The sequence below is a fragment of the Notolabrus celidotus genome, chromosome 24 (assembly GCF_009762535.1).
Source record: "Notolabrus celidotus isolate fNotCel1 chromosome 24, fNotCel1.pri, whole genome shotgun sequence".
Taxonomy (NCBI): Eukaryota; Metazoa; Chordata; class Actinopteri; order Labriformes; family Labridae; genus Notolabrus; species Notolabrus celidotus.
Window position 1 is genome coordinate 4,289,144 of NC_048295.1, and position 15,940 is coordinate 4,305,083.

The 15,940-nt window shown below is 45.2% G+C and overlaps 1 protein-coding gene across 1 annotated transcript in view; it reads right to left on the reverse strand.

The window, feature by feature from the left end:
• Positions 1–520: 520 nt before the first annotated feature.
• The window catches only part of mcf2la (mcf.2 cell line derived transforming sequence-like a), a 41,780-nt gene continuing 26,360 nt past the window's right edge, over positions 521–15,940 (reverse strand). Inside the window, exons 6-31 of the mRNA XM_034677349.1 lie at positions 12,302–12,415; positions 12,110–12,226; positions 11,879–12,028; positions 11,674–11,798; positions 11,482–11,596; positions 11,289–11,408; positions 10,842–11,033; positions 10,566–10,757; positions 10,145–10,298; positions 10,005–10,057; positions 9,805–9,884; positions 9,648–9,714; positions 9,449–9,564; positions 8,935–9,004; positions 8,735–8,827; positions 8,542–8,634; positions 8,334–8,459; positions 8,023–8,244; positions 7,851–7,943; positions 7,686–7,764; positions 7,504–7,573; positions 7,316–7,416; positions 4,937–5,046; positions 4,737–4,849; positions 4,494–4,597; positions 521–4,028 (exon numbers count right to left, since the gene is read on the reverse strand). Coding sequence (XP_034533240.1) covers positions 3,949–4,028; positions 4,494–4,597; positions 4,737–4,849; positions 4,937–5,046; positions 7,316–7,416; positions 7,504–7,573; positions 7,686–7,764; positions 7,851–7,943; positions 8,023–8,244; positions 8,334–8,459; positions 8,542–8,634; positions 8,735–8,827; positions 8,935–9,004; positions 9,449–9,564; positions 9,648–9,714; positions 9,805–9,884; positions 10,005–10,057; positions 10,145–10,298; positions 10,566–10,757; positions 10,842–11,033; positions 11,289–11,408; positions 11,482–11,596; positions 11,674–11,798; positions 11,879–12,028; positions 12,110–12,226; positions 12,302–12,415 — 2,949 coding nt within the window. The 3' untranslated portion in view covers positions 521–3,948. The remainder of the gene's footprint in view (positions 4,029–4,493; positions 4,598–4,736; positions 4,850–4,936; positions 5,047–7,315; positions 7,417–7,503; positions 7,574–7,685; positions 7,765–7,850; positions 7,944–8,022; positions 8,245–8,333; positions 8,460–8,541; positions 8,635–8,734; positions 8,828–8,934; positions 9,005–9,448; positions 9,565–9,647; positions 9,715–9,804; positions 9,885–10,004; positions 10,058–10,144; positions 10,299–10,565; positions 10,758–10,841; positions 11,034–11,288; positions 11,409–11,481; positions 11,597–11,673; positions 11,799–11,878; positions 12,029–12,109; positions 12,227–12,301; positions 12,416–15,940) is intronic.

Here is a 15,940-nt window from a genome sequence, read left to right on the forward strand (position 1 = left end):
TTTCAGGATATGAAATAATACACGAGATATGATAGGACTTATTTACACCGTTAAACAGGAATAGGAAGGGGTAAAGGAGATGAAAGGGAGGATTGTAAACTAATTGGAACGAGCCCCATGACAAATCATGACGCGCTAAACTGAGGAGAGCCCATTGGATGATTCTTTAGCATGTGGTTGCTGATACGCTTTAGCATAAAATAAATAATAAATGTCAAAACATGGATTATTTATCGATTTTATTTTAATTCAACATCAAAATCAATTTAAAAATAATATAAAAATAAAATATATCATTCTATTATTAAAATTACGCAGTATAACAGTGTTCTTTATGATAAAAACGCAAATACCAATTTAAAAAAGGTTTAATTTGACAAAAATAGGACAAAATTCTCATAATTCTGTTTTTTTCCTTCCTCTCTCCTTTGTATTTTTATTGTTATTGATTTCTATGGTTTAAATTGAATTGAATTAAGACAAAATAAAATAAAATAAATCATAAACAGGCAAACGCCAATAGAGGAAACCATCTCAGACTTTATTAAAGCTGCTTTAATTTTACATACAATTCAGAATTACATATGTACAAATATACACTGATATCTCATTATAATATATTTATATCAACACCATACTCAGTAGATACAATAGGAAAATAAAGACAGTGGTTGCTGCAATGTGCTGCATAAAAAGAAACTAAAAAAAGATCACATCCCTTCTCCTCTCTGCAGCCTCCAGAGTCCAAAGTACAAACAAATCAAGAAGCTTTATTGTGTGATCATAATAAACAACTGACCAGTTTAGTGCCCGTGTCAGCTTCGAGAGGAGGGCAGAAAATAAACTCTCACACAATACGACAGCGCCTGGTATAAAATACTTCCCTCGTTCACGGCGAGGACGTGAGAGTTTTAAAACTGGATCAATGAAGAACATGCTGATGTACAGAGAGACAAGAAGACTCACAAAAACTAAGAATCCTCTTCACAATAAACATGCGCCGGAGGAAAACAAAGTGAGGTATCAGAGGACTACGGAAGAGGATGAGGGCCACTGAAAATAAAAGGGTTTGGTTTTGATCTCAGAGTTCTGAAATTAAAGTCAGAAAACCAAAAAGAAATCTTTACTGGCTCAACCTCCTAAAGAAATATTTGTCAGTGGCTCTAATCGTCTTCCATAGAGGACACATCTGTACAAGTGTAACATACATTTCTCAGTCTTACAGAACTCACGACACTGAATACCAGCCACAGTTTGACACAGACAGGCCTGTAAAGTAGTTTCTTCCTTTTTCTAGAGTCCTTCGTTTCACAGGGACAACGTGTTACATGATCTGAGTACAAAAATAGTTCCACACTGCCCCAAATAAAGAAAAAGTCACAAAACAACAGTGAGACATGGTTTCAAGTAGACGACTGCAAGCCAGACGTGGGACTGAAACAGGCGGGGGGGCTGGTTTTTGTGTTTAAGTCACGGAGTCAAACATTCAACGTTTAAAACAAGAAGAGATTGTTTTACAGTGCGCCTTCTGGATTCAGTAGAAATGTCATGGTATAAAAAACATGTTGACACTTGAAAACTATGTAAGAAAAAGGTGTCAGCATTCAGAATAGCAAGTGTGTGTGTGTGTCTGTGTATAAAGAAGTGTGTCACAGCAGCTGGTTGTGTTATCAACCTGTATAAACAGCCTCTCTCCCTCTCCGCCCCCCTGCTGTGAGACTCACACTGAAAGTCAGACTTTTGTCATTGTTGTTTTTGCACCGTTCATCCTCAGCTACATCGAGGCGTCGAGTAAACACATATTGCTCTCTCCCTCCCTCTCTCTCAGGCGGTGCAGCCGGAGGTCTGACAGGGCCTCGACGTGGAGATGCTGTCACATGCCTGAGCGGGGCTGGGAGCGCAGGGAGGGGACAAAGACGGCTTTTGTTGCTGCTGTGTTGAGCAAAGAAAGGTGAGGAGAGCGGTTAAAGCGTGTGTTTGTTTTCTCAGTTTGTTACCTTGAAGCGGCCTGATGCGTGATGTCATTACATATCAAACATAGAACTGAAGCTCAACTGTCCACATAAGAACAAGATCCCACTTGTGTCTGCAACTTCTGGGAGATAAGAGCCTGACCGATGTGGGAAATTATATTTGAGGGCGACAAATCAAGCCAATTAAAAATACGTCATCCAATATGGTGAACTTTATCATCTTGAATTGATATAACTCTTCTTTTTGTGCATGTTGCAGCACTAAAATGTTGCATATGCTCATGTTTTCACTTGACCCTGCAGGATAAGTGCTGAGAGGACTTTAAACTGCAGAGTCAGAGAGCACTCTTCTAGAAAAAGCATGTGATAAATCTGTTCTAGGCTTTTAAATCAGCAAGATAACACAGGTTGGGTTATGTTTTGGTAATGATAGTCACTATAAGGAGCCAGACACTATTTTTAATCCGTTGTTGTGCCTGTTAAAGAGCAGGGTCGTTGCAGTCTAAAGTTTAGGTCCTCTGATTTTAGTGAATTTGCAGATTTTTCTGTCTTGTATGAAAGTAAACGGACTGAGTTTTAGTTTCCAAGAAGTTTAAGAAAACATAAGCAGTCATAAGATGCCATTTTTCTTCAGGTAACAGTTCCAGTGTGTCAGATTTTCTTCCACTGGTATCCTCAGTCATGAATCATCCCTCCTAACCTCTCTGAGCTTCGTTCGTATCAGCGCACAGAGATATTGGTCAGGCTCTGAAGTAATGTAACCTCGCTGGGTTACTTCTGCAGCACACACACACACATGCAGGAATGCCCACACACAAAGACATTTCAGGTGACATAAGCAGGTATGCAGTCACACCTGCCTGCCCACACGGCTTCTTCTTCTTGTGCTTCCTGAGAGCTGAATCCAGATCAGATCAGAGGAGTGACACCAAACCTGAACAAAGAGGTTCAGGAGTTGTTCCAAGCTGCCGTGTGAAGGAGGCGTGGAGGTGACATCAGAGGTGGGGGAGTTAGTGAAGGAAACAGGATCATTAAACGGGAGAATGAGCAACACTGACACCACTGAGAGGGTTTCCTTGTTGCAGCCAGCTGCTACGTTTCACAGTGTTTGATGAATGTGAGCCGACGTGTCTGTCTCTGAAGGTGTGAAGCTGAAGGAGTTCAAGGAGGAGAGGTTTCAACAGTTTCTAAGCTGAAATTCAGAGTTTGGATTCTCTAAATCTGCACGTTGATGCTACATATCAGAGCGGTTACTTGAGCGAGGACATCAGCTTCTCACAAGAGCAGAAACATGAACGTTGGGGTGATTTTGCGTGCTCAGAAGAAGTCCCTTAAAAGTGCTTTGTTGTGCCTCCAACAGGCTCAGGGTTGTTCATGAAGGGTCAGACGACATTACCAAATAAAAACGAACAATACTGCTGTTCTGGTGCTTTTTTAAAACACAAGAAACAGCTGTATATCGCTCTCTTTAAACGCAACAGACTCCATTTAGAAAAGCAGTGATTTTACTCTGAGTTCCTGCCTCAATGCTGTTCAATCAGCTGGTTTGACTACGCTCACATGTGAGATTTTACATGAACAGCTCAGTTTAACGAACATATCTGTCGCAGAAAGTCACACAGGAATGCAAACAGATCCCTGCAGAATGAACCTGCAGGAACTCTGCTGCAGGTTAAATCAGCATTTTTATGAATGGAGTTTGGTGGACATCTGATCTTAAGATTTGCAGCCTCCAAATGAAGCCAAAATTCTTTGTACCTTTGAGTTAATTCAACCCCTATTTGTCTAAAAAAAGGGAACAAATTTAAAAGAAGAGAGTAATACTGCGGAGTGGAATGAGCTTTCTGCAGCTCCGATGATAGCTTTGGAGTTTCGTGATGATCTTGTCCTCCTGTTGGGGTCAGATTGTATGTTTTTATAAATCCGTATGTATGGGAAATGTTTGTTCAGTCGAGGGATGGAGAGCGGGGAGGGGTCAGGGTTTGATGTCGGAGTAGCTGGTGTAAGTCTCGCTGCAGCTGGAAGAAGTGCTGATGTTGCCAGAGACGCTGCCATCTGCAGGACGAACACACGAACAACAACAACAGAGTTAGAAGAGAGGACTCCAGACGCAGAAGCTGTGTTTATATCCACTCGAAAGTGCAAGTAAATGATGCACTCAGAATATAATCTAAGAATGGGTGTGACTGTTGCTGTAAAAGATCGTTTCGTGATAATTTATGTGCTCTATTTTGTGAAAATGCTGCACCCGTCTTTCCAACTTAATAAAGAAAGAAATGTCAGGAGCAGGCATTAACTTAAAAAAAACGTTAGCAAATTTGCATTGCACTTATCAGAGACCTTTAAAACGTCACATTTTTTCACATTTTGTCACATTGCATGACTTTCCAGGCGTGCTGCGACACTTTAAAGTCCTGCAAAGCATGCAACTTTATAATAACGGTGATAATAACAAGCTTCTGGAAGAGATCTGAGCTGCTGCATCAACACAAGAGGGAAGGAAACATCATGGAGGTATACCCGAGCTGCTGAGCGACTGAGATGACTTGGACTCTGAGATGAGGCTGAGGAGGTTCGCTGCGGCCACCCAGCCCTCCTTAGTGGTACGGAGGTTCTTCACAAACCTGCAGAGGAAACACAGACAGAGAGTTTACACTCATCTCTTTCTATAAAGCTTCTTTTAAAGATGTTTCTGCACCTGATTATTACAGAAATTGACACAGAAATCTGCGTCTATAACGTTCAAACTGTAAAGCTGTTTACCACTGTCCCTCCTCTCCTTCTCTGATTAGCTGCACCATGTCCCCGCTTTTGACGGACAGCTCCTGAGGTCCCGCCTTCTCACAGTCCGCCACCACGGTGTACTTCCCAGGAGCCTGCAGGGTCAAAGGTCACAGAGGACAGTGTCATCTCTATAGGTCTGAAAGAGTCAGGGGGGGAAAACACTCCAAGTGAAGACTCACCAGCTTCTTTCCCACGTCGTCCTCGGGGTCAGAGTTCATGGGGTCCTCGCTGCTGGAGTAACCGTCGTTCTCTTCCGTGGCGTCCACCGAGAGAGACGCCTTGTTCCAGCCTGAAGGAGGAGGAGAGGAGGAGTTTAAAAACAAGGAGTGAATCTATATCACTCTGACTCCACGTGGCATCAAAACGCTCGCTCGGACACTCATTCAATAAAGTGAAACATGAATTAATCTCAGACAAACTCTAAATTTAGAGACCGTGCTTTTAAAACAGGTTTATAAAGGTGTGACATATTCGTGAATGAGAGGATGCTTAATGCCACTTGGAGAAAGAGAGTCACAGTAACACTTTAATTCCACAAGGGGGAGCACAGGGCCACAGGAAGTGCTCTCTCCAAACATATTAAAAGGTGTATCAACACATTACCACAGGCTGTGTAAGAAGTGGACGTCATGTCTGGGTCTGAAAGTGAAGCTAATGCCTGCAATCTTCCTAACGGCCACCAGTAACCCTATTACTTTTGTTACTCTGCATTACATGCTAGAGCTAGCTAACCAAGCATTAGCCTGATTAGCTCCACCCCCTTATCCAAATATGGTGCATAAAAGTGAGCTGCAAGCGGCGGTTGTGCTTCAAAAAGTAGTCCCCAAACTAAGGGGTGACGACGTCCAGTTCTTAAGAGCAGTTTGTGGTTTTTAAACATTTTTAAACACTCAGAAGTCAAACCAGAATCACAGCAGAGAGCAGACAGATCCCAGGAATCAAACCAAACTCCATCCAAAGTCGTGTTCGCTCATTATTCTCCACACCACACATCCAGAACCACCAAGAAGAGAGAGCGACTGATTCAGGGAAGATGAGCCTTAAAGCCCAGAATGGAGGGTCACTCTGGAACTACATTTACCTCTATTCAAAAATCACTCATGACCACCACACACACAGCAAACATCCTCCTCAGAGCGGCCGTGTACCTCGCCGCTTGCTCTGTAACAGACTAGAGGTACTCATCCATTTGACTTTGTTCAGACTGACATGAGGAGGCGGGTCTGGAGAGAGAAACAGGCGGCAAATCAGTCAGACAGGTGGAGGTGAGATCGTTTAGTCCTCGGACGAAGAGCAGCTACCTCGAGGAATTAACTGCACAAGATTTCTCCAAAACCTTCTCTTAAAAAATGCACGTTATACTCCAGTGATGACGATGATGATGATGTATGTTTCACAGAGTATCTGCATGTCTCTAAATTGGACCCAGGACTCTAACGTAAAGACACAAAAGCTACATTTAAGATATTTTATGACACTTAAAGTCGCCGACGTCGCTGATTCGACTACTTCCAGGACCTGCAGATAATCTGTGAAAGCACACCACATGTTTAAAACTGTCACGCTGACGACAGTGAGGATGATTGATGGCCTCGGTGATAAGATGGTCCATGTAACAGGGGCGATGATATACCTTTGAACCCAAACGGGGTGGGGTCGCTCTTGACCATGTGCCGTTTGGAGCCGTGCTCAGGGCTCAAGGCGGAGCCTGCTCGACACCCAAGCAGAGATAGTGAAGAGAGGAGGAAGAAGAAGAGATAGGGGGAAGAAGAGGAGAGGTTTGCAGCTGTTATTAAATATCTACACCAGACATCAGCTCTTAAAAACACTGGAGGTGCATCTTCAGTTGGAGAACCTGCAGATGCAATGCCACAGTTTTACCACTCGAGGGCAGCAGTAGGTCACCTCATGAAGAGGCCAGTGTTACACTGCTGCAGGCTTTAAATCAGGTTAACTACATGTGAAGATTAACACTGTTAGCTACTCCTTTATCAAATTAAATAATAGGTTTTAATGCTGCTTAAGTTAGCACTACAAAATTCGCAGTTTTGCACGATAACTAGACAAAAAATTGGAAATAACCTATCCTAGTAAATGCATAAACATAACCTGAACATGGTGATGATTGTTAAAGTTACTCATAAGATTTAAAAAGCAGGATTTATAGAAGTTTGTGGATTTATTTCCATGACATGCATTAAATTTCTCATCCCTAAAGGAAGGATGTGTTTGGAATGAGTGACTCTAAGCTGCTCTAAGCTTCTGTTCTGTTACCTTTCGGACTCTTGAGGTTGCTGAAGCCCTGCAAAGTAAAACGCTTTTTAGCCACTGAGGACCGGTCAGTGGTCGGACTCGTCACCGGCTCATCTGGAAACGATGATTTGAAATGGAGGACGGGGGGAAAGAAAGAAAGAAAGAAAGAAAGAGAGAGCGCACAGAGAGAGAGAGATAGAGGAAGCGTGGAGATGAAGGTGATGAAGAAGAGGAGACGGTTTTTGAGCACTCGAGCAGAAGTTTCCAGACAGATAGTCTGCGTGCGCCGCGTTTTGGACTTTCACCTTTGTGCCGGGGCAACGAGCTGATCTCTGATATCGTGCTCGGCTCTGTCTTCTTCTCCTCCTGCTTCTTCTGGTTCTTCACACCGTTGCTACGAAAAGGACTGAGAGAGAAGAAGAAGAAGACGTTACAACAAATGAAGATATTCTTACCTGTGTGGTGAGAAATATTCACAAGTGTGGACGCCGACCTGAGGGAGATGGAGGTGTTGCTTGTTTGACTCGGGGACACCGGGTCTGAGCTCTTCTGCTGACGTGCATCTTAAAAACACGCAACAACAAATCAGTTAAAGAAGGTAAGGAGATGAGGAGGTGAGGATGTAAGGAGGTGAGGTGCACAAACAACAACGCAGACGAGCTTGTGTCAGCTTACCTCTGAAGGCTTGAAGCTGCTGGGTCAGAACTTTGCGGATCTCGTTCACCCATGACGTTTTGACTTCTGGATTCGGAGCCTGAGATTAGAAAAAGAAAGACGCAGCATTAGCGTGTTTGGTCTTCTTCTGTGGTTACAGGAAGCAGCTGAGATGTTAGACGTCACCTGCACGATGAAGACTTCATCCCTGGAGTTGCACCAGATCTCAAACTTCTTGTTGTCTCCTTTGGCGTTCTCCGTGATGCCGACCGCACTCATCTGAAAGAAAGAGAACACGCACGGTCATCTTCAGCTTTTAATGAAGCTACGCAAACATCAAAATCTGACGTGAGCTTACGCTGAGCGAGTGTTTGAAGCTGTAGGACGGAGCTTTCTCGTAGCCCTCCCCGTTCTCCTCCCTCCTCTTGCAGAACAGCAGAGCCTTCTCATGCAGGAACAGGTGCCGCTGCATGGGCTTGAACCGAGCCAGGTCCTTCACCTTGGCGTGACCTTTCTTGTGCTCCGTCCAGACGCTGAAGGAGCCCTGCATCATGAGGCGGCCCAGGTCTGAGAGGTTACCCTGAAAGTGTGGAAATGCAGACGTTAGACACAGAAGATGCTGCATTCTGATTTGTCACACACTCCCCTGAGTGTTGTGTTTGCTCTGACCTCGTATCCTGTGATGGCGATGAGGTGCATGGAGTCGTTCACAGCTTTCAGGATCCCGAGGATGGAGGAGAGAGCTTCCTGCAGGTCGTCACAGCCGTCACAGCCTTTACTGTACTTCAGTAACTCCTGCAGACACAGAGCGGCGAGCAGAGTGAGAACAACGCCAACACACAGACTCACTGGTTAACGCCTCGTGTGCACAGCTCACCTTGAGCAGAAGCTGGTACTTGGTGATTCTCTGGACGGGTTTGAGGAGGTAGGAGTCCAGACCAAGTTTGTGTTCCAGCTTCTTCTGGCACTCCTGGTGCAGAAACACACGATTAAATGGAAGTAGTTTGAGTTTCTGTATTTTTAAAGAGTTATAAAAGGATAAAGGTGATGTTAGGAAGTGAAAGTGACACCTGGAAGAAGGCACAGTCGGAGCACTGTCGCCACAAACTCTCAGAGCGAGGTTTATTCTGACAGTACGCCTCGTAGATCTGCAGGTCCTTCATCTGCACACACAGAAAAACACATTTGAAAGAACCATAGATATTCATTTGACTTTCTTTTGGAGCATTGTGAGTGAGTGACAGGAGAAGGACTTGACGTCAGGACTCACCCTCTCTAAAAAGCAGCGGCCCACAAGTTCTGGGCAGTCGGTGTACGCTTCCAGCTCCTTCAGAAACGTCCTGCAGAAACAACACGACACGAATGTTACACGCAAAACTCATTGTGTATTCTTTCGTGAGTTATCGACTATCGTTTGTGCGTACAAGAAAGAACCGTACTGATCTGAACATGAGACAACACCCCCATTAAGACTCATTTTTGGAACAAGTACTCTCCTGTCAAGCCGCTCTTTTTGCATTTTTAAGACAATCTTTTTAAGCTCATCGTCTGCTCAGGACTCCATGTTTCTTGGCTCTTAAAAGTCTCTGCTTCAGCATCATAACCCCGCCTCATTTGTTGATTAACCCTGCCTACTTTTGGGACCCTTCGTTCTGGACAATCACTGTGACTGTCTTTCATCCGCCCTTCTGCTGGGTTTGTAACCCGTCCTTTACTCGGGTTTGTACGGTATCCTGCATTTTAACGTGACGGTGGGATGATTGGGAATAATCCCGCCTCAGTACCTTTTATGAAACTGGTGGATTTCAGACATGTTCCCGAACAGCACGTCCTTCTTGCTGAGCAGCGTGTTGGGGATGAGGTGAGCCATGGCGGGGTTATCCATCTCTGCTGCATAGCCCTGAAAAACATAAGTTTTAAATCTGCATTCAAAAGTTCACAAGCTTCAAATTTCTACGTCCTGAAACTGTGATGAGCTCTCACCTCCAGCACACACAGCAGCTCCTCCACGTACGCTCTCTCCGTCTCCAGCAGCTCGTTCATCACGTGACTGAAACACAAAATAAAATACTTTCAGAATCAAACTGAGACTTCAAAACTCCTCAAAGTTCGCCTATGAAGTCAACCGTTGAATTCTCACCGCCTCAGGACTGCCAGGTTTTCTTCTTCCTCTGAGAGAGATGCGTGTCTGGTGCCGCCGATATGAACCGGAGACTCCGCCTGGGAACACAAATATCTCACATTTTAACACTTTCAAACATCTCTGAACATTCCTGCTACATAATCACATCAATATGATTCAAAAAGACACAATGCTGCATTAAAAACATGCATATTCACCTTCTTGCAGATGACGTTATCTGCAGAGTATCTCCTCTCCTTTCTCTGTTGATCTGAAACACACAGTAAAGATTAGCACCCTGACTTCTGATGCAGCCGCTCTCTTTTGATGCATCAGTTTGTTATTGGTCCAGACGTACTCGGGGAGGAGAGAGGGGACTTGACTTCGGGTCTGGGTGCTACAGGCTGGACGGGTCGGGTCTGTTTTGCGGCGAGCTTCTTCAGGCTGACGCGCCGCTTCTCGAACATCTCCTGGACGGACGTTTGCTTCTGGAAGACTCGCTCCACCTGGTCCTGGTTGGAGGAGAAAGAGACGCGATGGGGTTTAAAAAGAGCCTTTTAAGCGCACAGAGAAACCACACAATGATGCATTTTGAGGGTTGGTGCATGCAGAATACAACAACACAACAACACAACCAAGCTAACTTATGAAGTGAGAAATACGACAGATGCTTCTGTGCTCTGCTTTTTAGAAATGCTGTTTTTCTCAAAGGGGTTTTGGTGGGTTTAAAGAGAGCAATGTTAAAGCTGTGTTTTAAGTGTTAAATCATCATAACTGACCCTGAGCTGAGCGGTGAGCACAGCCTCATACTGGCAGCAGATGGCACTCCGGTCGGCGATCGAGTGCACAGCAGCTGTGTCCAGGTATCGCTCCAGCTCCTGCAGAGCGGCTTCAGCACCGTCCTGAGACTGACACCTGTCCACCGGCTGGCTCGCCAACAGAAAGATCCCGTCCTCGCACCACCGAGACGCCTGAGAGGAATCAGAACATTGCTTTAACGTCAAAAGCAATGAGGTAAGACTTATTGTTTTTTCTCCTCCTGGGAAGCTTTGTACCTTCTCCAGAGAGTGGTGCAGCTCCATGGCTCTGAGGAGGAGGGTCTTCTTGCTCCTCAGGGTGGAGCTGATGTCCTCGCAGACGCCTCTGAGCTCGCTGCACTTCGGCCGGATGGAGTCCTCGGCGTAGTGGGAGTTCTCTATCAGCCGGTCGCCTTCGCTGGCGAGGGACAAGGCGCAGTCCAATATGTCCTGTGGAAACACAGAGAGAGATGTTTAAAGTCTCTTCCATATTTATTTACACTTCATGGAAAACCTGTTAAACCGAAGCCTAATATCATCACGTATGTCACACCTGCACATGCTCACACGTGCTCCCTCCACCTCTCTGTCACAACAGCACTCTCTGAGGGAGCGAGGGAGGGAGGAGTGTGTGACATTGATTATATTATCAAGCGTACAGGCTCAAGGATGCAGGTGAAAGTGATGAGTGTGTGTTTGTCTTACGCAGGCTTTGCTCTCGTGGACGCTCAGCTCTCGGAGGACGTGCTCAGCGTGGGCGGGGTTCACGCTGACCTCTGAGAAGCCGGACAACCTTTCCGACGTGGCTTCAAGCTGGCCGCGCACCTGGAACAACACACAGGGTTCAGTCTGAGGTATCACCTGCATGCTGTGTTTCCCACAAGTCTGATCCACTCACTTCACGGAAGTGCTGCTCAAAGTGGCGCAGCTGCAAACACTGCTCCAGCTTGGTGCGGTGGCGCTCCCAGAAGTCGTCGAACGCCGTCTCTGTCTCGTCCAGCTGACCCAGGAGTCTGACAGGAAGAAGAAGAAGATCAATCACTTCCATCCCTCCTCTCATCATGCATCCTTCTATCAAACTCTCCCCTACCTCTGTACAGTCGCTAAGTTCTCCTGTTCGTCGTAGGTCATGCTGTATTCAGGGTCCGTCTGCAGAGGCTCGTTTATGCACTCCAGCAGACGTCCTCCTTGAGACAGCGCCACCTGTAGGTCCTCCTAGAAGTCCAACAAACATTTGTCAGAGTCTGCATGCTGCGTTTTCTAATTAACTCTAACATAAATGAGAGGAGTCTGACCTTCATCGTGTCCTTCTTCAGCGTGTGTGTGTGCAGCAGGCCGGTGGTAGCCTCTGCATCATTCGGTAACTCTGTCTCTGCAAGCTCAGTGCCGAACGCCTGCAGAGTCTGAGCCGTGGTCTTCACCATGAGGGCGAACGCTTCGATGGCCTGCAGACGACAAGTTCAAGTTCGTTCATATGCGTACAAATAATCAGGAGCTGTTTACTTGATGAAGAAAGATGTACTTACAGTGCGATGTGAGATCCAGCTCTCATGGCAGTACTCCTGCGTGCCTCCCAGCTCTGTGGTCAGTTGTCCCGGGTCGATATAAGCATGGAGCTCAGTCACCGAACTCAGCATCACCACCTGAAACAGACAATCCTTTGATGAAGTACTCACAGGACCATGAACGCATCACAGAAGACAGAGAAACCCACTCACCTTCATTTTGAACTCATCCTTGTTGAACTTGAACAAGAAGTCTGACAGAGTCCGCTGGAACAAAGTATTGGGACGCAACACCAGAACCAAGTGTAAGATCCCTGGAAATGAACCCTGATGGAGAAAGAGAGAGGGGGGAAGAAAGTCAGCCATGTTTACTTTCAGTCTCCCACAACACTTTAAATTGGAAGTGGATCTGAAATCACTGCATTAAATAGAGACATGACTCTGCAGTGGAAATCACTGCATTAAAAACAGAGTCATTTAATTTGATATCTTGTAAAATCTAAGGGAAGCTGAACCCGCCTCTGTGTGTGTATCTCTATAACTTGTCGTGCTTTCTGTTACAGCTTTCTGCAGCACAAGCTTTTATTGTTTATCCGTCAAAATGAAAAGTGGCTTTTGTTTTCATCCGTCCTCCTGCAGAGCCATAAAGCCGGACACGAGCGACAACATCCATCCCACCGCTGCGGTGCTGAAACCGCCGTGACGAGAGCAATCTGAGATTTAATATCCACTAAACTGACACACTTCTTCACAGTTGCTCCCTTGTTGCGTCTGCCGCTTTACAGCTGTGACTACAAGGTGAATTAGCCCCGTGACTGCTGGGAGCGAGCGCAGGTTTTGTCTCACCACAAACACACACACACACACACACCCACACAGGTTAAAGCGTAGAATTGCTTCTCACACAGACTGCAGCCCAGGAGGCCACTCAGCTGAAAGGCTTTATTGGTTACGGCTTCCTCTGGAACCCTGAGTGAATTGCTCCACCCTGTTAGGCATCATAAATCGATGCTAGCTGACATGTACACACACACACACACACATTCAAGGACCAGAGGCATGCTCGGAGATGTGTAACAAGCTCATGAAACCTTTAGTGTTACCATAAATAAAGTCCAGTCGCATAGAAGCATTAAAAATATACCAGACATTGCTGTTTTTTGTTTTTTTTGAAGTTGTGATAAATTAGGCGTTTTGAGTGAAACCAAAGCGTAACAGTTCCCCCGTGTCCCCCCTATTTCTCTGAGCTCATCATGAGGTCAGATGATAAGGGTTCTGGAGGAAGTCAGGAACATCTTTACACACATTTCAGGCCGTTTTGCAGCACATAACTCAATCTAGTGTCCACATCTCGATAAAATGGCTACTTCCTGCATCCAAAACAGCTGATAATCTTCATAAATTACACGTTTTCTTTGATGGGATTACAAAAAAACACAGAGTGAGGCTTTAACTGAATCTAGAAGGAGAGACAGAGCTGCACACACACACTGCAGGAAAGTGCATCACGTCATACAAGCGAGAGACGGGGAGTGTGTGTGAGACGAATCAAAGACGACAGACAGAAAAGGATATTCTCTGAAAGTCGATGTCGCTCTTTCAGTCGTAAATTTTACACACACACTTTTACACACTGCTGGGATGTTGATGCAAAAGAGCCAGGTTTTCAAATTCAGCACTCGTTCTACATTTTCTCTTTTTCCAGTCCTCGCCAAAAACTGCTCCTAAATAAAACTCTCACAGAAATAAAACAGTAGACTCATTAAAAATACAACACAATGAGCAATCTATCCCTGATTACAGCCCATTAAATTCAATAAACCCTGAGAGGTCCTGGTTTAATTTGTACCTCCACATTAACATGACAATACACAATCTGTTCGCTGCATCCCCCTGACAAATGACATGCTAATGCACACACACACACACTCACACGTGCACACACACACACTTCTGAGGGATAAAAAAAGCCCCATAAATAAATGATAAGGATTAGGATGTGATTTTCTGTTGACCAGGGTGATTTATATTCGTTCAGGGAGGAGAAGCGGCTCCAGTCGTCCACGTGGCTCCCCCGGGAGTTGGATATTAAAACGCCTCCCTCAAAATGCTCAAACTGCCTCTGAATGTAGTCTCGCTGTTGCTTTTGGACATGAAAGGTGAAACATTTATAACAAAGACATGCATAGGAGAGGAGTTTGTGCTTTTAAGCTGTTTGTTTGCAGAGCTGTCTGTGTGTTAACCCTGCAGCAATGTCACTGTGTGCACGGGCGGCTGCATGTTTATCACCTTCAATCACAACAACATCTGCAGCAGACGGAGACTGAGAGTGGATTCACCCGATTTACCCTCCTAACAATCTGCTGAACAGATAACAGAGCTGTCATTAAAGAAGTTTTATGACTAAAATACAGAAAAATGAACTGACTCTGTAGTGGAAGTCACTGCATTAATAACAGACATGACTCTGGAGTGGAAGTCACTGCATTAAAACCAGACATGACTCTAGAGTGGAAGAGTCCAGGTGCTTAGCTGTCCTGCCTTCAGTCCTGTCTTGAAAACATTTGTGGCTGCTACAGTATGATTTGATTTTTGTTGTTCTTGTGAGGCAGCTGTTGCACATTTCACGAGGACGATCATTTTTTGTCTCATCTGTATTTTGTGACAGTAGATTTAATCTGCTGGTCAGCACCATCTGTGTACAGAGTGTGAGAGCCTCTGTACACGTGCTGCACTCTAATCTCTTCTTTACATGACAATACTGCCCACTCCTCTGTTTTTCTCCTCTTAACAGCGTGGAATCAGCAAACGGCAGCAGGCGACCTTGAACGGCCTTGATGAGCCGAGCCTCTCACGGGAAGACGAACGACCTTCGTTCTCCAGTAAACCTGCGTGTGATTGGCCGGCGGACAAAAAAAGGACCTGAACCATAAAACATAAAGCTGGAGGGACAGAGGAGGAGCGACGCGGCTGACACCACCTGCTCCTCCTGCCTTCAGGTGAAGTTTTAATTCTGTCTGCTTCAAACGTTCTCACTCTGAATTCATGTATTCTGCTCCTCAAACATGAAAGCAGTAAATTAATCACGCCACAGTATATTAGAAAGTTTCTTTATAATAAATACGCTTCAGAGGTTCCGTCTGTGTCGCCTCACATGGACACATTCTTGCAGTTTGCTCTTTAACTTTGCTTACCTCGCCAAAAATCAAACTCAGGAAGGATAAAGAAATAATAAAGATGAAGCTACAGTCAGGTATAATGAGTCTCACACCTTTTCAAACCTTATTATGTGGAGAGGGAGGTGGGAGTGTCACAGCGTGGTAGCAGGAGCCTCTCAGCGGGACCTCTCATCCTCCTTTCACCTCTCCTTTTTTTACCCTTTACCTCTTTCTCTGCTCTGCTTTTGTGTTTCTTTGTTCCCTTGGACTAGTTTTCTATTTTTTCCTCTCTTACAGCACCTCGAAAGATCGCTGTTAAAGCAACACGAGATGCTAGATATGTATTTTAAGCTTCCTTTTGTTGAAATCTCTGTCATTTCATTCTCTGAAAATGATGTCACGGGTCATTAAGGGATCTTGGTGTAAGCTTTTCTGTACTTTTCATCCTCTTTGTTGTGGATTTCTCTCCAGTAATTCTCCTCACATCTCAGGATTATTGCGGCAGTGATTTATGGGAGCCAGGACGCTGCATTTGTCACATTTCAGAGCAGTTGAAGCGCCATCAAGGCAAAGAAACGTGACACACGAAGAAGAGATAATGCTCAGCAAAGAGGTCAAATATTGTGTTCCTCCTCTGATCTGCTGCAGGAGCCTCCTTGGTCAACAGAGCTGTTAATCATGACGTCACATCCTT